Source organism: Gopherus evgoodei, chromosome 6 (assembly GCF_007399415.2).
Source record: "Gopherus evgoodei ecotype Sinaloan lineage chromosome 6, rGopEvg1_v1.p, whole genome shotgun sequence".
Taxonomy (NCBI): Eukaryota; Metazoa; Chordata; order Testudines; family Testudinidae; genus Gopherus; species Gopherus evgoodei.
In genome coordinates, this window is record NC_044327.1 from 108,882,611 (window position 1) to 108,907,718 (window position 25,108).

A 25,108-nucleotide genomic window follows, 5' to 3' on the forward strand; every position below is an offset into this window, starting at 1 on the left:
TAACTGCTGCTGGAATGCAGACTGAACTCAGCAGTCAGAAGTGAGGGTGCCTGGACCTTAAGCTTAGGTAAGATTGAGATGCATGTAATCCTTGTGTTAAAACACCCTTGCTCTTGTTATGCTTCGTTTCTACTGTTGAGAGGAAACAATCCTTTGTTTCCGAAAAGGCCATTCTGGGTCCCGATATTCACTTCTGATCAGAGCTGCTGAAGCGTTTGCAGGGCCGAACCCAGCTGGGCCATCATGATTGGTATACGGAGGGAGGGCTGTTCCCTGAGACTCAGTCTAAGAGAGGGAATCATGGGATTCCCTCCTAGAGTCAGATGGTGAATGCATGAGGCCTAGCACCTGAAGGGGTGCACTCAGAGAGCCCAGAGAAGGGTCAAAGGTGAAGCTAGTGCTGTGTACCACAATAAATTTCTTTAAGCACTTAGCCCCCAGAATGAAGGCTTCAGCTGGCCCTTCATGGCAATTTTTTTATTATGTGGAAAATTAAATACAAAACACAGTCAACTAACATTCTGATCCCAACCAACCAAAGCCAGGGAGTTCAAAGCTAGGAGTAATGTTCCATGCTGAGGTTCACAATACATGCCTTCTATATTAGTGTCAGCAATGCAATATGTCCGTGCGGGATAATACATGCGAAGGGTGTCCCTTGACTGTGATCAGAGAATGAAAATGTTCTCTGTGGTAATTGAATTACCCTGCACAAATCATGGTGCATCTTATATCACGCATTCATAGATTTTTAGAGTGAGAAGAGACAGTTGTGGTCTGATTGTGTACATACGACAGGCCATACCATCTCACCCTGTAATTCCTGCTTAATGCCCCTAATTTCTGATTGAACTACAGCATACAGATTGTTTAAATATGCAGGTCAGTTTTTAATGCCGGCCTAGAAGCAATAACACTGTTGAGCTGCTAGAAGTAGAGCTGTCCTGACTGTGAATGTCTTCATCAGATGTAGATGTGACCAGCTCTGAACCCAAGACTGTTTGTATTTTGTAACTTGAATGTTCCAGTGGCTCAGTGGAATGGGGCAAATTACTTAACTTAACCTCAGAATGAGGTACTTCCATTTGTGAAATATATCTTAAACTATCTTCTCTCTCAGTGATTTCTCTTAATGATGTGACAGTGTCTTTACTCGGAATTTCAATGTAATGCTGTGGCTGGTACGACAATATAGACAACTGTGGCTCACTCTTTTCTGACATCCAGAGGTTCTGATAGAGGCTGGAACCAAGTGCAGTCTGGGAAGAATAGGCTAAGTTTTCAAATGAAGTGCAAGCTTCTGGAGCTGACTGTGTGCACATCAAATCTCCCTCTTCATTTTGAACAAAATACACCCAGGAAGGATTGATAACTTTGCTTTCACTTCCTAAGATAGTCCCATGGCTCCACAGCTGTAGTGTATTGGCTTCTGATGTATTCTCCAATACTATAGTATCAGGAATGCAGTCACTTAGCTTCATTACTGCTTCAGAATTAAGCTGCAGAGAAATGAGAAGACAATTACTTTAGAACAATGAAAAATACACTGACTAGGTAAAAAGGGAATTATTATTTTAAGCATTTTTAGAAATATAGAGTAAATTCTGTATAATCAGAATTTTTACAAGATGTATAGGATTGAAAGGGGAAGGGGCATATATACATGGTTCTAGTTCACTAGAAGTTTGATCTTCAACTGGATGTAATTATAAAACAATTTTAGAGAGCTCTTTATTTAATCTCAACAAAGGAAATTTGCTGAGCAATGAGAGACCATGCCCCTTTAATTTAAGAACTTGCACATCTGTTCAGTTTCCCTCATGTAACATTGGAAACCATAATTAAGACTGCAACTGACTGTGGTAAGCCTGTTTGGGGGGCTTGCCCTTCTAAAAATCCACAAGGAACGTAAACATTGGCAGGTTAAGTTCTCCCTGAAGTCTGACTTCTTGTTGTAGCAAACATCAGGAGAGCGAGCAGCAATCAGGCATAGTTTACAGGACTCACCTAGTCAGGAGCTAGTGCGTGTCTCAAAGAGGAAGAGTCAAATTAAGCTCTATTTTTGAAAGCTAAGATATCAAATGGCATTAGAAGGACTTTGCTCTGGCAGGTCTGTGTGTGAGGAAAGAGCTTTTATAACTTTTAAAGTAACTGTCTAGATCCTATCCTTGCAAAGACAGACTTCAAAGCGTAAACTAATCACTACAGAGTCATGTCGATGGAAAATGGAGACTTTTTTCAACCAAAAGTAAAGTTAATCAGACAAGCCATTTGTAAAATGAACATCATTATTAAAAACAATCATTGTCAATACAGAAAAAAAATTCTAATACTTTTTTGCTGGATCTTAGTTTGAGACTGGAAAACTAAAGTTATTGGATTTGTCTAATCTAATCACCTTTAATCCATTGCATGAGAGGGCTTTGCTTTTGTTAGGATTAGGAATTTCGGGACAACAGCAATCCTTCATCCTAGAAAAAACACAGACAAACAAGTAAGGAACTTTGTTTTGTTCATTTGTCAACATTCATTCTTCCTTCACTTGTGTAGCAGGGCTAAGATTCTTACAGAAATAAGTGGAGATGCCATGTATTGTATACCACAGCAAGCCGAGTATTCAGGGCCTCCACTTACTAAGATGCTCAAAGACAGAAATGAAGGAGGTATTTATGAAGGGGGTTTAAATGGACAAACTACAACTCCATTTTGGATTAAAACAGACCATTTCTCTATTTACAGAAGGAAAATGTATTGCAATGAACTTACCACTTGATTTTCCAGAAGCACACAGCACTTATTAGTACAAAATGAATCATCACTAGCAGAACAAGAAGGTAAATCTTTGCTATGAAAGAGAAATAATATTTCAAAAACCAGTTTTCTAACTTTCCCTTGTTTGAATCAATACAATTAGAGCTTCTGGGATAAAAGATCATCTTTAAATCAAGCATGGCTGTCTTTCTAAAAGATCTGTTCTAGCTCAACTAGCAGTCACTAGAGTTGATAAAGGAATCACTTGATGAAATTCTGTCCCGGCATTATGCAGAAGGTCAGACTAGATTATCATAATGTTCCCTTCTGGCCTTCAAATCTAGAAGTGAACACACATTTTTTGGCATTTACTTTTATTGACAAAAGTTTGGCTTTACCAGTCCTTTAAAAAAAAATTGCTTTTTACTTACAGGCACCATCATTTTACTGAGTTGATTTTCTAACTATAAATGAAAATATCAAAGAGTTCAAGGAGTAGGTATGTAAATACCCTCCCTTTGGCTATGTTTTCACAGCAAAAAATGGTGTTTTTTATGCTGAGATTGCTATCCTGCAGTAAAACCCCAATGGCGACAAAGCATGTGTAGTTCTGACCTCAATGTAACTGCTCAAGGTCAATCCTATGTCCCTCTGGGATTTACCTCAAGCAGCTACATTGAAGTAAAAACTGCCTATGCCTCGTCTCTTCTAGGGTGCTACACTGAAACAGTTACACCAGTGTAAAAAATACACTTTTTTTCTTTTTGCCATGAAGACACTGACTTAGCAAAGCACTTAAACATCTCCAGTCCATCTATCCCTGTAAAAAGAAAGAAGTGATGTAAATAGGATGTAAGGACATATTTAAGTGCTTTGCTTATTGGGGGCCAAAGGCCCCTATACTACAGTGTTCCAAGTGCCAAATCAAGGGAGTCAAGGGAGCTCAGCACCAAACAGCCCCCAGAGTTTGTTTCCACAATAGTTACCAACGGGGTCATGCAGTGGTGTAACAAACAAGGAAATTGAGTTTTTATATTAAATTAACCAAAGGGGTCAGAAGGGATGGCTTCACTAGCTGTCTGGGAGGGTCTAGGCACTGAAGTGTAGTGGTAGTGCATGCTGCTCAGTGTAAAATGTATGGTTTTCATGCACTAAACAACACTCCTACTTCTGAGGACAAAGCTGGGGAGTTTCAGCTTGGGAGCACAAGTCCCAAGAGTCGGATTCTGGTGTGACATCTTCAAGCAAACAGAATTACAGATAAGTAATTACTCTTTTTTTCTCTCTGTCTAATATAGCTAGTTAGTGAGCATGATTCTCATGCAGCGACCCTTTGGTCACATCTAGCATGGAATGCAAGAGTTGGTGGATTTGTAAGCCAGTTTTTCATACAAATCAATGTTAGGAAGTCCAGCGCCCTAATTTGCATATAAATTAACTACTTGGTCATGAAAGCAACAGCCTGTATATGAAATTGTTTATAGTCTTCTATTGGTTATAAAATTAGCTGGAACTAAATACAATTCCTCTCTATTACTCTCATATAGTCTGGTATTTGGAGAAGAGGACCAGGAGTCAGTATTCCTGGGTTCTGGTTTCAACTCTGTCACTGGTTTCATTCTGTAAATGAGCCTCAGTGTTGCTATCTGCAAAGTGGGTATAAATTTGCTTGCCTACCTTACAGGGGGTTTATGAGGCTTAAATAACATGTTAAAATGCTTTAAATATGTTGTCATGTTTATAGATGAAAGGAGCTATACAAGTACTAAAACGTTTAATTTGGCAATTAGTATTATTTGAATGCATCCATTAATAGATCCCAGTTAGAAGATGTATTTTATTCAGATCCATTCATCTCTACCTAATCTAATAAACCTTTTTTCTTTTTAGAAAAGAAGCCAGCAGTGATAGGTGCTAATTTCCCTTCTTTCACCCTTCCCCCCCAACCCCTCGAATACATATTTTCATTTTCTAAACTCACAGTCATGTAGTGTATCTACACGTATATAGCCATCGATGGGGGTCTCTCCTCCGCCGGTGTAAGCTTTAACTGCTAGTGCATATGTTGTTTCTGGCATCAGGTGTTTCACCACATATCTCTTTTCTTCTGGGTTTTCTATAGTGTATTTACATAGGACTGTACCATCTATAATCAAAGATGTTAAAAAACATTACTCTCAATTGTTTTTTAATGTGCGTTGCCTTTCAGGAAGAGGGATGTGCTCTAACTCAGTGGTTCTCATGTCCCCCTTCTTTGTGTTGATAGTCCTTTACACCGCCACAGCTCCTACCACACAAGTACATATACTGCTGCCTAGCTCTGAAGACAGAGGAGAGAATGGCAGCTGCTGGCCAGGTGCACAGCTCTGAAGGCAGCGCTGCTGCCAGCAGGAGCAGAGACGTGTAAGGCTGGCACATTGCTACCCTTACTTCTCCACTGCTACTGGCAGTGGCAATGCCTTCAGAGCTCTGCGCCTGGCCAGCAGCTGCTGCTTTCTGGCCTCCCAGCTCTGAAGGCAGAGCGGCTTCTCATGCCCCCACAGAAAACATTCCTTTGAGAATCTCTGCTCTAACTCATTACTGCTGGGTTGCGTGGCACCTCCTCTGATTGGACTGGAGATAGCAGCAACAGTGTGTCTGAGAGAGCCAATCCAGTAGGGACCAGCCACCAACTTCCTGTCAGAAGTCTCTGCTTCTGCCAAGCTACAAGCTCTGTTCCCACTTCCACAATTCTCTTACCTTTTGTTAGTAGCTTTTCAGCAGGTTTTGTTGTCCTGTTCTGCCTCTGTCCCTTTCTTCTCTCTGCACCCTCCATCCCCCACCCCGCAGCACCTTACTGATTTTTTTTCCATCAGACTATTTAATGTCACACACTTGCAACACATGGCCTTTGAGCATTGCATCTGACAGAGAAAATGTTACTGGTGCAAGAACTGGAGGAACCAGCAGGCTGGGGAGAGTCCTGGCCCAGCTTCAGACATACCACTGCAAGCCAAACTTCTCGTTGTGCAACTCACTCGGAGGCCTGAGGTAAAAAAGCTCATCTGGTGTCGCAGGAACCCAGCGATCAGTGTGGAATACAGACTCCCCCACCTTCCACCCAGGAACATCTTTCATGATTTTGGCCTCCTCCCCAAGATTCCCCCGTAAGAGCCGCAGGGTCCTTCGATCTGACTCTGCTTGCAGGGTTTCCAACTCCTCAATCTGCAGGCACCTCCTCTCTCTGTTCCACTTGACCAGGTTGTAGTAACCCAGGAGCAGGCTGCCAATGCCAATGGCAAACAAGCTAAACCCAAGAGCCCCCGGCAGGGCAGGTGACACTTGTATTCGATGGGACCGTAGCCCCCGGGGGGGGGAGGAGAGGGCATGTCCTGCTTCACCTTCAGGCAGAAATGCCTGCAGTACAAGGGACACAGAGAAACTAGGGCTAGCAATCTGTTCCCACTTCAACTGTTTCTTAGCCACATCCCTCATCTTCCCCAGCCTCGGTGCTGGTTCTGCCTGAGATAACACCTCCGCCCCCCATCAGTATATCAGATGGTGGGAGGTAGTAGGGCTTTGCTCTTACACCCTTCCTGGGTAGGAATATTTGCAGGTATGTACAGTTACAGTAGTGTCGACTGTTCCACAATTCAACTTGTTCTGACAGGATGCTGGTGGGCAGGCCCCGGACAGCCCAGGCTCACGCAGACATGCAGCTTTACCTGATACCAGTCCTATCAGAAGAGGGGAATGGACGCATGGGTGGTGAATCAGGACACAGTCCATGTTGGAGAAGAGAAATCAACAGGTAAGAATAAACAATTTTTTTTTTTTTGCATTCAGTGGGAGTGTCTGAGAACTTGGATGCACTGAAATTTTGCCATCTTGAGTAGAGTTCAATGCAGGACAGGAAAATCAGACACGATATGCCAAGTAGCTCTAGGCCACAAATGCTTAACACAGTCCCCGGGTCAGCTTCACAACTAGACGAACAGATTGTGTAGAGCAGAGCTATACACATATTCACTTAATGGAATAAGGCAAATGGACCAGATGGGGAGTTTCCACAGAGCCACAACCCTAAAGCTATGAAAACATCAGCACACAACTACCTCTAAAAATCCTCACTGTCATAATAAAACTGATAGCTTCTTCACCTGTCTTCCAAGAAGAGAACGAGGGAGAAGTTTGAAAACTCCACCCGAACTCGGTTCATAAGAGATGGAAACTCAATGCAGCCATTCCACCTGTGAAGTGCACTCTGAAGTCCAGGGAAGCTCCCTGCATAATGGCCTACAAAATGGGGGCCCTAAATAATCCTCTGTGTATTAGTAGAGTCCTGCTTCTGTCAATTAAAAGCACTCTACACTCAGTCCTTGGAGAGAAGGCACCAGTTACATCACTTTAGAGGTTGAAATCATTCCATTTATTCCCCAGTGTGTTGATTTATCTGCCTAACATGTAAGTAAGGGTGAAGAACTTTTCAGGAGGTTCCAGTTTATTGATCTACTGAGCAAAAAAGGTGCAGCCTTTCACACATTTCAGTAGGTGATGTATTGGACTGATGGGTGTATAGTTTTCTTGGTTCAAAGAATCAATTACCCGAAAGAGCGTGTTTTGTGGATCCCTTCAAACTGCATTCTTCTTCCATGGTTTTCACATAAACATGATAACCTCTTATGAATCCAGGCTGTGACTCATTCATGGGATAAGAATCCCAAGTTATGGTTACAGTATGGGAAGTCATCTCAGTTATTTCCCCTTGAGGGTTGAGTCTAGGAGCTGGAAAGAAGGAAATTGACAAACATGTTGTTTAATTTCTAGAAAGTTTATCTCCTCACTTGGCATTGCTCCTGCATTCCCATCTGTTGTGTCTCATTCAATTTGAATTGTTTATAAAGTGAACATCACGATTTTCAAATAAAAACTGAACTAAGCCTGTTCTTCCTGAAAGCCTCCTGGTACCACAAAACATCTGTGGGCCCATCTACATCATGCATAGAAACAACTGTTTAATCATAGTTATTGCTAATGTTGTTATAGCTCAGTTTCCCTGACTGGTGTGGACTCTCGTTTTCCTGAGAGCTATACTAACCAAACTGCCTCACAGCAGTCATCAGAGGCTATTTTGCATGAGTTTATTACATGTATGCAATGGGACAGGGGAAGCAACATTGTGTATGTCAAACATTGCTTGTAGTTAAGTGCAAGGAGGCAGAGAAATGACAGTATAGCTACAGAACTCCCCTCTATTTTCATGAGCCCCATTTAGCAAATATGTACACATGTAAAATGTTTTCAGCTTACCCAGTTCTTTAGTGTACCCAACCTTCTTCCCCAGGAAAAAATCTTCATTAGCTAGAGATCCATAAACCCTGAAGCTGTATCTCACTCCAGGCATGAAAGCAGCTAGAAAATAATATAACTGTATTTAAAAACAGAACCACATTTGATTTATATGGAGATCTATAATTCATTAAAAATCCTGATCTTGAACCACTGAAGTTACCCAAAGGAGGCCCTAGGAAACACAGCCCTTACTTAGTGCTGATAAAACAACTGGAGGTGTTGAAACTGAATCCCAGCTAAATTCTAGTAATGTTGACTGTCTGTTCGTGGTGTTTGATCAAGATAGTAAACAAAACAATACCACAGATGGTCCTGATGGACAAACACCTGTCAGCAATGGTCTTTACTTGGTCCTGCCTCAGTGCAGGGGGTTGGACTTTGACCTCTCAAGGTCCTTGGCAATCCTACATGTCTATGATTCTGTGAAAGAAAACTGACATACTGGGCAGTTGTTAGACTTTAATAATTGATTTCCCAGAAACTGTTTCCTAAAATTCAGGTGCATGCCACCCAATGCCCTAGCAAAGAGTTGCAGCATAAACATCTTAATGAAGAATTGTTCTGCTTTCACCTGAGTTGATGAGACAACTGGAGGTGTTGAAATCGAATCTCTTCCACTGAAAGTCACAATGTTGGGACCTCGGAAAGTTGCACCAATCGACAATGTATCCATTAAATGCATTTGTGGCCTTCCAAGGAATATAAATGCCATCAACTGTGCCATTAACTCTTTCTTCTTCAAGGTCAGTGTGATCAACCTTTTCTTCAGCACCTTGGAAAGAATGGACTAAAACACTTCACAAAATAGTACATCTATCTATGTAGAATATATATGTTTTCTAGCAGGAAGATCTATACTTTAGGTCAAATTAAGATTGGTAGAATTACTATGCTAGTATTGCCATTACTATACCTGGTGACTGGATATCAGTAAAACTTCAGATTTTGTCTTTTCAATAATGTTATCATCATTATGAAATACTCACTCCCCCCCAATAGGGAAAGTTGATCCCTACCACTAAGAGGCTAATTAATCAAATACCTTCTAGTTGGGTGACTCCATTAAAAATTTTAATATCAGGAACTGAACTGCAGGCTCACAAAACTAGAGCCCGAAATAGGTCACTAGACCCTGATCCTGACATGAGTTCTATGTGAGTACGATCCTTGCATCCATATGCAAATGCGGGACTGAGGACTTTGTTGGTTAAACCCATATGTATTTTGCTCATTGGGATAACCCCATGAATGTACCATATTATATTTGTGAAAACCCCAGATGAGAGAAGAACAGGGAATAGATAAAGATACAAATACTGCTATTATCTTACAGGCTAAGTGATCTCCATTGACAGATGGTAATAGTTTTCAAACACATCAGTGGCAAAACAATCATTTTAATTCCAAGACTAGATTAATTATTCCATGATGATAAATAAAATATTACTGACTGTAAAATAACTATACAAGATAAACACCCACAAAAATTATTTTAATTGGATTGAAGATACACAAACCATTATCTGTCACCCGGGAGATGATTATCACTGAAGGAAGTGAAGAAGCAATATTGTTTCTTGCTGCCACGCTGATTTTGTAGGAATGGTTATCGATGGAAATTGTAGTACTGTTTTGTAATGCAGAAATGGAGATGTGTTCAGGCTCAGAGGTTTTCTTTAACTTTTCCCAGGTTATCTCAAATGAAATACCTCCACTATTAGCTCTATAGTCTGGAAATGGCTGGGAAAAAGACAAAAATATTTCAAGATCTATTTAATCTGCAGCTAAATTTATATTACTACAAATTGTATTTGGCATGATTCTTATGGTAGAAGTTTTTAAGGGTAAGAAGGATACTGTACTTGTGATATTCTGTTTTACAGGGGGAAAAAAGAGAGTATTAGTTTTCACTTGAAGGATGACATTAAACAAATGACAATTATTTCCACTTAACCCATATTTTATATGTGCATATAGAAATATTTTTTTTAAATTACAGGGAGTTTTGAAATAAGGCAATCTGAAGGATTTGTGTATATTGTTTCCTATTTGTGCTTACTGAATGGACAATTTAAAAAAGTAGGCTTTCCATTAACTTTTTAAAAAATCATTTTGGCACCCAAACATAACATAACTACATTTTCTTGGGGGGAAATGGAGGTGTCACTAAAAAAAAAAAGCAACATATGGTCCAAATCCACAGCTTCTTGAACAAAAATCCAGACTCTCTCAGGACCAGTGTAAGCAGTGTGGTGATTATGGTTTCCATTGTCACAAGAGCAGCACATCATATGGAAAACTAAAATGAGAGCGAAATCTTGCACCCTGCCAGGAAAAATACCCCAGATACTGTGCCAGTCATTTCTGTAAACATTCTTAACCATTTCTGTGCCCAGACTCACCTTCCAGAATAAGGTCACATTCCGTCCTCCCAAAACTGGGGTAACTTCTCTCCAGACATCAAGTTTCCCTGAGGGAGCTGCAATCAATCACATAAAACAAAGCTGCTGTATATTGGGAAGGGTGAACTGTCCAAATCTTTCCTAATATTTGTTAAGGAGAACATCCCACGTGCAACTCAGCTAGACCCCAAAACTCACCGACCCTGTGCCTCCAAACCAAAAACTGAAACTCCCTTGAAACTACAGAAATGACTCCTGGATCATTCCATGTCAAGCCCCACTTCTGCTCCCTCCCCAATACACACAGATGTTCCCACCACTGAATGATGCCTCCACACTCAAAACGCAAAGCTACTATTATGCCTGTTCAGTGGTCCGGCTGCACCCACTTCATATCTCCCCAGTTCTGATTCATCTGGTGCATTCTGGGCTCTATCAAGCACCAGAACTTCAGATTTAAAGTGGTGGAGACCTAGCAGCATGATAGATTCCAGACAAATGGAACCTTTAAATGATGTGCTATGCCAACTGTCTGGCATAGGAAGAGGGGGTTACAGGCAGGAGGGAGCCAATGGTGTAATTCAAGGCAAAGACATCATAGAAGATAGCTGAAGATATGCTGGGAGTGGCAAAGGGAAGATGAAGAGTCAACTAGCACACCTCCCTGGCCAGGGAAAAAAGTGATTTTGGCACAAGGTTCAGATAAAGCACCTGGAGGTCTGAAACCTTATCTGATTTCACCTGAAGCTCGAGTTTCACCAATCAGTCTGTTCTGTGCACATATTTTAAAATGGTATTGACCCAATACCTGCAGCTCTTAGGCTGGCTTTTCCTCTCCAGCTCCATTCACCAATGACAAGGAGCTTGCTGGTATTTCCAGACATCAGTTTGGCAGATGGCAAACAGCAACTTGAAGAGCAAGTTTCAGCTCCCACCCCTCCTCGTCCCCCTTCCCAATGGACAGAACTCACCTGCTTCATTTGTTCTGACTCTTATGGTTTTGCTCCATTCACTCCATTTCCAGAAGTGGCTAGCTGCACCACAGCGCATTCTAAAGGCATAATTGGTGAAAGGCTGCAAGCCACCTAGGGTGAGGTGTGGATATGAATTTGACTGAACAACTGAACTATTGTGCTGCAAAAGCAAAGGAGAAATGTGACGTGGTTAGGGTTCAGACATCTTTCATGAGAAAGAGGTGGTTGGCTGAGATTCAGGAAGTCATTCTGTCCCCCGCTTCAATCAACAGCATGTTTATTACATCTGCCTTGTCAAATTTGACCCAATGCAGAAAATTATGTGGAAACATGTTGGAAAAGTCAGAGTAGGTCCAAATACATGGACATATGGGAGGCCCACAAAGAGCTCTATTAACCCCTTTTGCTAATGCTGTCGATAGGAGCCCTTCAGGTTGGTCTGCCAATATTGCCACACCTCTACCCGATATAACGTGACCCGATATAACATGAATTCGGCTATAATGCGGTAAAGCAGTGCTCCGGGGGAGGGGGCGGGCCTGCGCTCAGCGGATCAAAGCATGTTCAATGTAATGTGGTTTCACCTATAACACGGTAAGATTTTTTGGCTCCTGAGGACAGTGTTATATTGGGGTAGAGGTGAACTTAATTTTTTATCTATGAAAAAGGTGTAATTAGTGAGACCTATTTCTCCCACTTCTGCCTCTGGTGCTTCTGCTGGTGTCCATATGCCCCTTTCTTTTATCATATATTTAAAATATCTACCTACATGGACCTCCTTACTAGGATCAGGTAAATAGGATGATGTTCTGGACACGTACATACCATTGGGATATTAGTATACACATGTTCCACATTGGACCTTCCCTTCAGGTGTTCCCTCCACTTGCTACAATCCTCAAAAGCAGTGTTTCCCAAACTTGGGATGCCACATATGTAGGGAAAGCCCCTGGCAGGCCGGGCCGGTTTGTTTGCCTCCTGCATCCGCAGGTTTGGCTGATCACGGCTCCCACTGGCCGCAGTTCGCTGCTCCAGGCCAATGGGAGCTGCTGGAAGCGGCGCAGGCTGAGGGACTTACTGGCCGCCGCTTTCAGCAGCCCCCATTGGCCTGGAGCAGCAAACCGCAGCCAATGGGAGCCGCGATCGGCCGAACTTGCGGACGCGGCAGATAAACAAACTGGCCTGGACCGCCAGGGGCTTTCCCTACACAAGCAGCATCCCAAGTTTGGGAAAAGATTAGGATGAACTCTGCCCAAGATAAAGAGGGTTTGCAATAGGGACCCCATATTTTGTATAGTCCCCTCCTCTAAACTATCATCTGTGATCTCCTACAGTTGGCACACCTGAGACAGAACATCTGCTGAGAGATCTTCAGGGAGGCCTGTCCATCTACACTTCCTACAAAAGTGGAGCACTCTTGTTTGTGCTTTACTTAGAGAGGCAAGGCGGATGAGGTAATATTTTTTATTGGACCAACTTCTGTTTGTGAGAGAGACAAGTTTTCAAGCTTTACTTGTCCTTTAATATTCTGGAGCTGAGCTGCCTGTGTGTGGACTGTACCATAGGGAATTCTAGATCAACTTGTGAAGAACAGGTGAGCTAAACACTCACTAAAGTATGTGGAACAAGGTTATGGACTCTGTCGCAACCTTCCTCCCCATCCAGAAGGCTGAGAGGGGTCGGGAAAGCTAGAAAACTGAATGTTCACACAAGTCTTCATGGTCATCAGCTATACTACATGCTGTAGCTGCACAGACACCAAGCTATAATTCAGGACATTCTGCCACCTACACATAGGCCTGTACCACTGGAACTGAAGCTGAAATCTCCATTAGCTCCAGTAATATTAGGGATTATAAGGCCTCCTTCCAGTACATGGTAGCAAGCTCTTACACACTGCAGAAAGTCTAGCATTCTACCCAATAGAGGACAGTAATGTATATGCAGACTAGTCAGCATAATACATCTGGGAAGTCTAAATGTCAACTGCAACAGTTCTTTGGTCACAGAGACATCACAGTCATCAGCAGTGCCGCACAATGAGGCTGAATAGACTTCCCTGGTCATCAGTAGGAATAGAATTCAGGATCACCTGTCCCAGAAAACATAGGTTATGTTAAATTACTTAGCCATAGGCTTGCCAGAATGCAATTTTAATTTTTTGTAATTTTGTTCAATATTGATGTCTAAGTACTTTTTAAAATTTTAATCTATTTAAATTTTCACAATTGTGCAAAATTATGGGCAGGTCAGACAATGGGAGGGTCTGTTAGGACTGCTCCACCCTACCTTGGTTCTTGCTCCACAAACAGAAAGCAGAAGGCCAGAGTCCAAAGTGCAGGCAATGCAATGTTTATTGGGCTTAACAAGAAAGCATATATCCACAGCTCTGTACACCAGTAGAGCTTTTCCTTCCTTTCTCTTCCTTTTTAGTAGGCTTAATTATACCTGTAGTTTATGCCCTGGTACTCCCCTTACAATTTATGGTCATGTTCCGTTTTGGAGGGTCTTGAGTCTGGGGGCTTTGGTACCACCTCTTTTGTACTGCATGGGAGGGGTAGGGAGTGAGGTTATGTACTGGGCAAGGCCACCTTTTCTTTGGCTTTTAGTGTTCCTTATACCTCCTCCCTTGCCTCTCCTGACTGGTTGCTTGATTTTGTCTTGGGAAAGGAGTTGACTCTGACTCTGACATATCCTGATGGTTTTCAGCTCCTCAAGCTTTCACATGGCCAAGCCTGAGCAATTTACTTTGCTTCCTAAGCTTTCTGCATTCTTTCCTTTTGCCATTGCTATTCACACAGTCATTTTTTCCTGTGACTCAGGCTCACATGCTACAGAGCATCTATGATTCCTCCTTTCCTGCTCCTCTTCCAAAAAGGTTGTCTCTAAATCTTGTTGCTATTTGCTCCACAACATTTTAAAAACACTTGTCAATAGCCAGATTCCCTTCCCACCACCCAGATACATGCATCTTCCTCACCAGTAGCCTCTATTATTGCTTCTCTCAAGATTTACAGTGACTGGAAAGTGAAAGTTCAAACTGGAAACAAATGCTGATTTTTAGGTGAGGGTTATTAATGACTGGGACAGCTTGCCCGCGGATGTCTTTCTACATGTTTTGTTCTAATTCATCCATGTTGAGCTAGATGCAGAAATCATTGGGTGAAATTCTATGGTCTGTGTTATGCAGAAGGTCAGACCAGATGACAACTGCAGTCCATTTTAACTTTAAATACTTATGAATTATGCAACTGCTACGATTCTCTTCCTGACCTGATCAGACCACATCACTCACTACTAACGTCTCTCCACTGGTTCTGTCCCAACCTAGCTCTTGAATTTCATCTCTCATCAGATCTCTCTTGCTGCTCCCACAGAGCCAGCCTCAGTAACTTGTTTGTTCTCAGTGGCCTTTGCAGTGGTGATGTAGCCGTGATGGTGGCAGGATATGAGACAGACAAGGCAGGAGACATCTATTGGTGGTGTAATACTCTGATTATCTTCTCTAGACATGAGGAAGAGCTCTGTGAAGCCCCAAAACTTGTCCCTTCCACCAACAGAAGTTGATCTAATAAAATATATGACCTCACCCATCTTGCCGCTCACAATAGCTTTCACAGAATCATAGAATATCAGGGTTGGAAGGGACCTCAGGAGGTCATCAAGTCAACCCCCTTGCTCAAAGCAGGACCAACCCCCAACTAAATCATCCCACCACGGCTTTGTCAAGCCTGACCTTAAAAACCTCGAAGGAAGGAAGATTCCACCACCTCCCTAGGTAACCCACTCCAGTGCTTCACCACCCTTCCAGTGAAAAAGTTTTTCCTAATATCCAACCTAAACCTCCCACACTGCAACTTGAGACCATTACTTCTTGTTCTGTCATCTGCCACCACTGAGAACAGTCTAGATCCATCCTTTTTGGAACCCCCTTTCAGGTTGTTGAAAGCAGCTATCAAATCCTTCCTCATTCTTCAATTCTGCAGACTAAACAATCCCAGTTCCCTCGGCCTCTCCTCATAAGTCATGTGCTCCAGCCCCCTAATCATTTTTGTTGCCCTTCGCTGGACTCTTTCCAATTTTTCCACATCCTTCTTATAGTTTGGGGCCCAAAACTGCACACAGTACTCCAGATGGAACTTCACCAACATTGAATAGAGGGGAATGATCACGTCCCTCAATCTGCTGGCAATGCCCCTACTTTTACAGTCCAAAATGCTGTTAGCCTTCTTGGTAACAAGGACACACTGTCAACTCACATCCAGCTTCTCGTCCACTGTAACCCCTAGGTACTTTTCTGCAGAACTGCTGCATAGCCAGTCTGTAGCAGTACATGGGATTCTTCTGTCCTAAGTGCAGGACTCTGCACTTGTCCTTGTTGAACCTCATCAGATTCTTTTTCGGCTCAATCCTCTAATTTGTCTAGGCCTCTCTGTATGCTATCCCTACCCTCCAGCAAATCTACTACTCCTCCCAGTTTAGTGTAATCTGCAAACTTGCTGAGGGTGCAGTCCACACCATGCTCTAGATCATTAATGAAGATATTGAACAAAACCAGCCCCAGGACCGACCCTTGGGCACTCTGCTTGATACCGGCTGCCAACTAGACATGGAGCCATTGATCACTACTCATTGAGCCCGACAATCTAGCCAGCTTTCTAGCCACCTTATAGTTCATTCATCCAGCCCATACTACTTTAACATGCCAGCAAGAATACTATGGGAGACAGTATCAAAAGCTTTGCTAAAGTCAAGGAATAACACATCTACTGTTTTCCCCTCATCCACAGACCCAGTTATCTCCTCATAGAAGGCAATTAGGTTAGTCAGGCATGACTTGCCCTTGGTGAAGCCATGCTGACTGTTCCTGATCACTTTCCTCTCCTCTAAGTGCTTCAGAATTGATTCCTTGAAGACCTGCTCCATGATTTTTCCAGGAACTGAGATGAGGCTGACTGGCCTGTAGTTCCCTGGATCCTCTTCCTTCCCGTTTTTTAAAGCTGGGCACTATATTAGCCTTTTTTTAATCATCTTTTATCTTTCACCTGGTCTCCACCAACACTGACAGCCTCAAAGGCCTGAACATTTCTCCTAGAATGTGATTCGATCACACACATGTGCACATTTGGCATTCCACCTACTAATGGCCAGTGGTTCACTCACTCACTACCCATGGTATTAAAAACCATGAAACATATACTATACTCCATATCCAAAACCACCAGTTGCTTCTCTAGACTGAAACTTAAGTTTCTTACCAGTTCCACTTCCCCACTTGGGTGGCGATTTTCAATTTGACATAGTAGCTTAATTGCTTTGTGCTTGGGTTGCATACTCCAGTATAAACTGACTTCTGTGGCTTTCATATCTTCTACAGAAAGGTCAGAGGGGGGAAATGGATGAACTGCCAAAGGGAAAGATAAATTAGATTCTGAAAAACTTGAATTCAAGTACTTTCAAAATGTCTTCATTGAGCAATAAAAGTGATTACGAAGCTTAGTCTAGGATTGCCTCATTACATCTCTCCCAGTGGGATTCTAGGCAGAGGGACATATGTATTAGTAAAAATAAGTGATGCTTTTAGAAATGGAGTCTTTTATTGTTTATCTACTGCTCTGGGGGCTCTGAGTCCCAGAAGTAGTTCACTGGACTAGGAGCCAAAGACTTGCAGTTCTATTCACCACTCTTCGATTGACTGAATGTGAGCAGGTCAATTAAACTTTCTGTGGCTCAGTTTCTGCATCTGAAAAATGGGCCTACTGCTATTCCTCTTCCCTTGTTAAAGTCCGTTGAGATCCTCAGATGATATGTGTTCCGTAAGTAGCAGTAGTAGACTAGATGGTGTCTAAATCTGACCCTTGAATGCTTCCATTATTGATACTGCAGAGCTGGAAATGTTGGGTGTAAATTTGGTTTTGCTTTATTTGCTAATGTTTTTAAAATCAGCAAAAAATCTGCAGCAAATATCTGTAGCAATAGGACTTGCCTAAAAAGACTGATTAGAAGAGCACTCAAAACTTAAAGCTTTATACATTCAGAAAGAAACATCTAGTATTGTTACAAGAAGCATCTACAATTCCTAGAACTAAAAGCCATGGGAGAAAGAAACTCATTTTCTTGTGTTTTCAGTGTGTTTCCTTTATGCATTTGAGAGCACTTTGTGTATAGTCAATTTTTCTGCTTCACTTATGGTAAATTCCTCTTCTTGACTCATGCACTAGCATGATGATAATACTGTCATCCACTGCTCATGGCTGGCATGTGCCCCCTCCCTCATACTCTGTAATAATGTGTTTACCACTCAAATGTCACTCCTTATGAGGGAATCATTCAGTCTAGTCTCAAAGTTATGTCCATCCCACACAAATTTGGGTTTTGAAGATTTACATCAGAAACATGCAATTGTGAAACTGTGGTGTCAAAGTCCTGTATGCCAAAGGAATGATCCCACAGCCCTTTGTTTCCTGAGTGGCTCCTTTTTTTGTGCGCTTCATTTGGGCCCTTTGTTGCACATCACTTCCCACATTTGGCAGATTCTGAGGCCACAAAACGGATAATTTTGATCACTTAGCTCTCAACCCGGAGATCAGACTGTGTTCATCAGTAACAGCAGCTGCAAAACTGAAACTAAAGAGGGAGCAGGCAAGTGTGGGCACAGAGAAGATGAGAATCAGGGCAAGTTGGGAAGGAACAAACATATTTCTGTCTTTAAATCTGAAAGAGGTTTTCTGACAATACTGCCTCAGAGAGAAATAGGAGGGGTTACCCCAGAATGTTTGCTGGTGGAGATCTTCAGCCTATCCAAAAGAACCTTCAAAACGTCAACAAGGAGCAGGAAAACCCTTACCTCTAAGAGCTACATCAAGGACAAAATTAGCACTTCTCTCCCCTAGAGGGTTTTGGGCAGTCAGAGTTAGGTTGTATATCATCTGCTGGCCTATCGCCCAAGAACAACGGATGGGTTCTAGATCAGTTTCTGTTTCTTGGTAGCACAATGTTTTTTGGGAAGACCTTTCAAGAGAGAGGAAAAAAGACACTGGTTTATTTTTCTTTGATTTAAAATCATAAATGCTGCAGAAGTGCAATAATGGATTCAGAAACTGTGACGCCTACCTAGAACAGAACTAAAACTTAAATAAAAATACAGCTATTGTATATGCATAATTCTCTATTAACAAATGTAACAAATAGTAATTTCTATTATATTTTAAAACAACTGTGGTATAAAGAAGGGTACCCAGGAATGGTTTATTTGAAAAGCAAAAAGCTTTCAGAAGTCGGTAAGCAACTGTGGCTGATTATCTAATGAGGTTGGGTGATCTAATACTTCTATCTTGTTTCATGGGCTGACTGTTCATGCCACTCAGTATTCTGCAGGAGAATTGTGGGGACAGAGAATTGGATGAATTCCCAGTGTTCTTGCTGTTGACCACAAAAAAATTCCATGGGAGTTAAATACTAAAATTCTGACCAATTCAATTCTAAAATGACCTTGTGCAAGGCAGTTCAGTAACAGCCCATAAGTATTTTCAGTACGGTTGGTTTTTCAGCAGAGGTTAAGCTGTTATACAGTGTCCTGAATGGATTGAACTCTCATACACAAACTTACTCATGTCTATAACAGTTTGTAGGATCCAGGCCATAGAACACTGATGCTTTCCAAACTGTCCAACAACTGGGGGGGGGGAGAGCGCGCAGGCGCGGAGAGAGAGGGTGGAATAGGCATAGTTTGACTATTTTGTGGAGGAGGTGCGACGCACACTGAAGCCACTTCCCCTGGTTCACTGGCTTTCCCCCCCACCTGAAGTGGTACCTGGTGCCAGTGCTGTGGGGGAGAAGGGCCGGCTTAATGGAGGATCCCCATCTCCTGCTGCGGGGATGCCACATGCATTCCCCTATCCCCCATTCTCCTATCCTCTTTTCTTCCCCATTCTCCTCCTCTACTGACTCCTCCCCATCTCTTCCCTGCCCCATTCCCCTTCTCTTCCCCCACCCTATCCCATCTCCCTTCCTTTCACACAGCCTCTTCCTCCCACCGCCACTCAGAGTTGAAACAAGCTGGTAGCCATGCGGGGTGCCCAGCACGCATAGAAGAGGAAGGCACTAGGACCCAGGAGGTGGCATCCAGCAGCAAAGGCAGTGAGCCAGAGGGGCCAAGTGAGCTGGAAACATGCCCGTAGTGTAGGCACGACAGAGCACCCCTATTCTCTGGCAGGCTGAGTAGAGAAAAGCCAGGACAGCTCAGTGCTTGCAGAAACTGAGGGGGACAATGGCATGTGACCCTGGGTGCCGCCACGTGCCTCTGGGAGGAAATGCTGCCCAAACGACACCTATGGGGAGGGTGGATATGGGATGTGGGGAGGAAGGGGCTGGGATGAGTTTGCGCAAGTAAACGTGTGCAGTCTGTAAACAAAAATTAATTAGCAATGCCTAATCTTAGGCTGGGCTAGAAGTGAGAAAATGAGTGTGGCTCACTCTGATTAGAGAGCCTAGTTCCTGGGCTGTCGCTGACTACCACAAAGGGGTGGGAACAAAATGAACCATCCAGGCCTTCTGACGACAAACAGTGAGTAAAGGAGAATATATTTCTAGGACTCACGTGGATGTTCAAAAAGCTTTGACAAAGGCCCCCACAAGAACCTATTAAAGAATATCAGTCAGTCCTGGTTAAGGAGGGTAATTTATTAGCGTGATGGATCAGAAACTGGTGAGGAGACTAAATCAAGAGTGAGGCTAGGTGGTCAGTTTACAACATGAGAAAGGGTATGTCTACACTACGGGATTATTCCGATTTTACAGAAACTGATTTTTTAAAACAGATTGTATAAAGTCGAGTGCATGCGGCCACATTAAGCACATTAATTCGGCGGTGTGCATCCATGTACCGAGGCTAGTGTTGATTTCCGGAGCGTTGCACTGTGGGTAGCTATCCCATAGTTCCTGCAGTCTCCCCCGCCCCTTGGAATTCTGGGTTGAGATCCCAGTGCCTGATGGGGCAAAAAACATTGTTGCGGGTGGTTCTGGGTACAGCCTCACCCCTCCCTCCGTGAAAGCAGCAGACAACCGTTTCACGCCTTTTTTCCTGGGTGAACTGTGCAAAAGCCATAGCACAGCAAGCGTGGACCCTGCTGAGCTCAAGAGAGCAATCATGGACATTGTAAACACCTCACGCGTTCTCGTGAAGTCTATGCTGAACCAGGACCTGCAAAACCAGGGGAGGAGGCGGCGGCTATGGCAGCGCGGTGACGAGAGTGATGAGGACATGGACACAGAATTCTCTCAAACCGCGGGCCCCTGTGCTTTGGAGATCCTGATGGCAATGGGGCAGGTTCTAGCCATTGAACGCCGATTTTGGGCCCGGGAAACAAGCACAGACTGGTGGGACCGCATAGTTTTGCAGGTTTGGGATGATTCCCAGTGGCTGCAAAACTTCCGCATGCATAAGGGTACTTTCATGGAAGATTGTGACTTGCTTTCCCCTGCCCTGAAACGCCAGAATACCAAGATGAGAGCAGCCCTCACAGTTGAGAAGTGAGTGGCAATAGCCCTCTGGAAGCTTGCAACGCCAGACAGCTACCGGTCAGTCGGGAATCAATTTGGAGTGGGAAAATCTACTGTGGGGACTGCTGTGATGCAAGTAGCCAAAACAATCATTAAGCTGCTACTACAAAAGGTTGTGACTCTGGGAAATGTTCAGGTCATAGTGGATGGCTTTGCTGCAATGGGATTCCCTAACTGTGGTGGGGCAATAGATGGAACCCATATCCCTATCTTAGCACCGGAGCACCAGGGCACCCAGTACATAAACCGCAAAAGGTACTTTTCAATGGTGCTGCAAGCACTGGTGGATCACAAGGGATGTTTCACCAACATCCACGTGGGATGGCCAGGAAGGGTTCATGGCTCGCGTCTTCAGGAACACTACTCTGTTTAAACGGCTACAGCAAGAGAATTACTTCTCAGACCAGAAAATAACAGTTAGGGATGTTGAAATGCCAGTAGTTATCCTGGGGGACCCAGCCTACCCCTTGATGCCATGGCTTATGAAGCCATACACAGGCAGCCTGGACAGTGGTCAGGAGTTGTTCAACTACACCCTGAGCAAGTGCAGAACGGTGGTAGAATGTGCATTTGGCAGTTTAAAGGCGCACTGGTGCACATTATTGACTCGCTCAGACCTCAGCCAAACCAATGTCCCCATTGTTATTGCTGCTTGCTATGTGCTCCACAATCTCTGAGAGAGTAAGGGGGAGATCTTTATGGCAGGGTGAGAGGCTGAGGCAAATCACCTGGCCGCTGATTAAGCGCAGCCAGGCACCAGGACGATTAGAAGAGCACGCCAGGAAGCAGTGCGCATCAGAGAAGCTTTGAAAACGAGTTTCATCACGGGTCAGGGTACGGTGTGACTGCTGTGTTTGTTTCCCCTCGATGAACCCACCCCCCCTTGATTGACTCATTCCCTGTAAGCAACCCACCCTCCCCCTTCGATTACAGCTTGCTTAAGGAAATAAAGTCACTATCGTTTAAAAATCATGTGTTCTTTATTAATTCATTATAAAAAGAGGGAGAGAACTGACAAGGCAGCCCGGGTCTGGTTTGGGAGGAGGACAGGAGGGAAGGAAAAGTCCACTAAAAAAATTTCAAAGTAATGACAGCCTTTTGGTTGGGCTGTCCATGGGGGTGGAGTGGGCGGGTGCATGGAGCCTCCCCCCACGCGTTCTTACACGTCTGGGTGAGGGGGATATGGAACATGGTGAGTGTGGTTACACACGGGCTGCAGCGGCACTCTGTGATCCTGCTGCTGTTCCTGAAGCTCGATCAGACGCCGGAGCATGTCAGTTTGATCACGCAGCAGCCCCAGCGTCACGTCATGCCTCCTCTGATCTTCCTGCTGCCATCTCTCATCTCGAGCGTCCCTCTTGTCCTCACGTTCACTGGCATCTTTCCTGTAATTTGATACCACGTCCTTCCACTCATTCAGATGAGCTCTTTCATTGCAGGTCACTTCCATGATTTCCAAGAACATTTCGTCTCGCGTCTTTTTTTTTTTCCACTGCCTTATCTGAGCTAGCCTTTGGGATGGAGTAGGGAGGCTTGAAAAATTTGCAGCTGCATGAGGAGTGCTGTGTGCTCTCTGCAAACTTGTCCTCCTCTTCCTCCTCATCATCTCCCCGTCCACAGAATCCTCAGCCATGGCTGAGATTACCACCCCCACCTCGAAATCCACAGACAGGGGTGGGGTACTGGTGGCGGACTCCCCTAGAATTGCATGCAGCTCAGCGTAGAAGTGGCATGTTATTGGCCCTGCCCCGGACCTTCCGTTTGCTTCTTTGGTTTTCTGGTAGGCTTGTCTGAGCTCCCTAACTTTCACATGGCACTGTACTGAGTCCCTGGTGTGGCCTCTCTGCATCATGGCATTGGAAATTTTTTCAAATGTTTTTTCATTTCGTCTTTTGGAACGGAGTTCTGTTAGCACGGAATCCTCTCCCCATACAGCGATCAGATCCAGTACCTCCCGTGCGGTCCATGCTGGAGCTCTTTTTCGATTCTCAGGAGACTGCATTGTTACCTGTGCTAATGAGTTCTGCGTGGTCACCTGTGCTGGTGAGCTCTCCATGCTGGCCAAACAGGAAATGAAATTCAAAAGTTTGCAGGGCTTTTCCTGTATACCTGGCCAGTGCATCCAAGTTCAGATGGCTTTCCAGAGCAGTCACAATGGTGCACTGTGGGATACCGGCCGGAGGCCAATACCGTCGAATTGCGGCCACACTAGCCCTAATCTGACATGGCAATACCGATTTCAGCGCTACTCCCCTTGTCAGGGAGGAGTACAGAAATTGGTTTTAAGAGCCCTTTATATCGATATAAAGGGCTTCGTTGTGTGGACGGGTGCAGGGTTAAATCGGTTTAACTCTGCTAAATTCGGTATAAATGCGTAGTGTAGACCAGGCCAAAGTGTTAATGGTGGGTGCTCCAAAGTCCTGTGCTGTTAAACCTTTGTTGTTTGAATGTATTGCTTAATGAGCTGGAAAAGGGTATAACTCCTTGTAGCATACAGAGAAAAATACTTTAATAGATTCCAAGGGCAGAAGGGACCATTAGATCTTCTCGTCAAATGTCCTGTATAGCACAGGCCATAACTAATTTAATCAAATAAGAAAACGTACCTTTCAAACAGGTGGTATTTTGTTGAATAAGGCCCATAAAGATAGGTATCTTCTCCTGGATTCCAAGTACAGGTTAATGTCGTCATGTCCCGAGTGTCACAGGAAAGATCTTTAGGCTCATGAGGTGGTTCTTGTAATTAAAACCAAGGAGAAGATCAACATGACAAATGTAGCAACAACCACATAACATTTTTGCCTTTAACTAACGATTAACATGTACAAAGCCTGGTTGACTACAAGCATTATTATTTCAATTGCACTCATACAAAGACAGCCTCTGAGAAGAAAGCAGACTAAAATGTACTGTACTCTGAAAGATCACTGCACTCCAAACATGTTGTTTATGTAAAATAATGTTCTATCCAATGTTTAGGATGTCATCCAACTTCAAACTTACTTCTGTACTTGGAGGGGAAAAGTTTTATGCTATGCTTATATTGTGCACATTCAGGCTGAATTCTTAGGTGACCGTGTTCAACCAGAAGAAGAGCTGTGTAAGCTCAAAATCTTTTCTCTCTCTCTTCAATAAAAATCTTACCTAGCTTGTCTGTGGCTGTTAAGTCAGTATTGTTGTAGCTGTGTCAGTCCCAGGTAAGATGACTAGATAGAAAATGTGAAAAATGAGGATGGGGATGGGGGGGTAATAGATGCCTATATAAGAAAAAACCCCTAATATTGGGACTGTCCCTATAAAATCAGGACATCTGGTCACTCTAGTCCCAGGATATTAGAAACACAAGCTGGGTGAGGTAATATCTTTTACTGGATCAACTTCTGTTGGTGAGAGAGACAAGCTTTTGAGCTTAGCCTCAGACCTAAGAGCTCTGTGCATGTCTACACTACAGCAGCACACCTGCACTGATGCAGCACCGATGCAGCTGCACCGCTGTAGCACTTCTGGTGAAAACGCCTTAGTGAGAGCCAGTAGCTATGTCCGACCAAGTGCTGACCACACCGGCACCTAGATCAGTATAACTCGCGTCACTTGGGTATCGCTTATTTACATTCCGGAGAGATGTAACTTTTACCAAAGTAATTTGCAGTAGAGACATGGCCTGGGAAATGTATTCAGAGTGTCACAGCTAAATACAAGGTAGAACAGTTTGTTCAGCATAAGTAGTTAACGCATATTTCAAGGGACTGTTCAAGGTGAAGTGACCTGTTAACACCCCTCCAGTTGGAGGAGGAAGGCAGCTGCAGGGGAAAGGGAAGGGAGGGTAGTAGATTGCTGTAAAAAGCTATAAATCTAGTGTCTTTATTCAGTCCATGATTTTAGTATCTACCAAAGTTATTAATTTAAGCTTCCAGGTTTATCTGTTTGCTAAAGCATTAATAGGTCTTGGGATTAATCTATGAACCTCTTTTAGTCAAAATCTACTTGCACTCTTTACACTAGAAAACAAACTTTTCTTCTCTGGAACATGTAACGCGAGGGTACACAGTAGGAGCCAGTTCCTCAGCCGGTGTAAATAGGCATAGCTCC

At 43.5% G+C, this 25,108-nt stretch overlaps 1 protein-coding gene across 3 annotated transcripts in view; it reads right to left on the reverse strand.

Moving 5' to 3' along the window:
- Nucleotides 1–462: 462 nt before the first annotated feature.
- Nucleotides 463–25,108, reverse strand: part of OSMR (oncostatin M receptor) — a 79,146-nt gene continuing 54,500 nt past the window's right edge. For 2 of the 3 annotated variants that reach the window (XM_030567608.1, XM_030567607.1), the window contains exons 6-18: nucleotides 23,626–23,755; nucleotides 18,306–18,469; nucleotides 16,717–16,862; nucleotides 11,456–11,618; nucleotides 10,485–10,561; nucleotides 9,600–9,822; nucleotides 8,654–8,854; nucleotides 8,041–8,142; nucleotides 7,336–7,515; nucleotides 4,733–4,897; nucleotides 2,767–2,845; nucleotides 2,399–2,471; nucleotides 463–1,499 (exon numbers count right to left, since the gene is read on the reverse strand). In XM_030567608.1, coding sequence (XP_030423468.1) covers nucleotides 891–1,499; nucleotides 2,399–2,471; nucleotides 2,767–2,845; nucleotides 4,733–4,897; nucleotides 7,336–7,515; nucleotides 8,041–8,142; nucleotides 8,654–8,854; nucleotides 9,600–9,822; nucleotides 10,485–10,561; nucleotides 11,456–11,618; nucleotides 16,717–16,862; nucleotides 18,306–18,469; nucleotides 23,626–23,755 — 2,312 coding nt within the window. In that variant the 3' untranslated portion in view covers nucleotides 463–890. The remainder of the gene's footprint in view (nucleotides 1,500–2,398; nucleotides 2,472–2,766; nucleotides 2,846–4,732; nucleotides 4,898–7,335; nucleotides 7,516–8,040; nucleotides 8,143–8,653; nucleotides 8,855–9,599; nucleotides 9,823–10,484; nucleotides 10,562–11,455; nucleotides 11,619–16,716; nucleotides 16,863–18,305; nucleotides 18,470–23,625; nucleotides 23,756–25,108) is intronic. The other variant, XM_030567609.1, reaches the window with a different exon arrangement.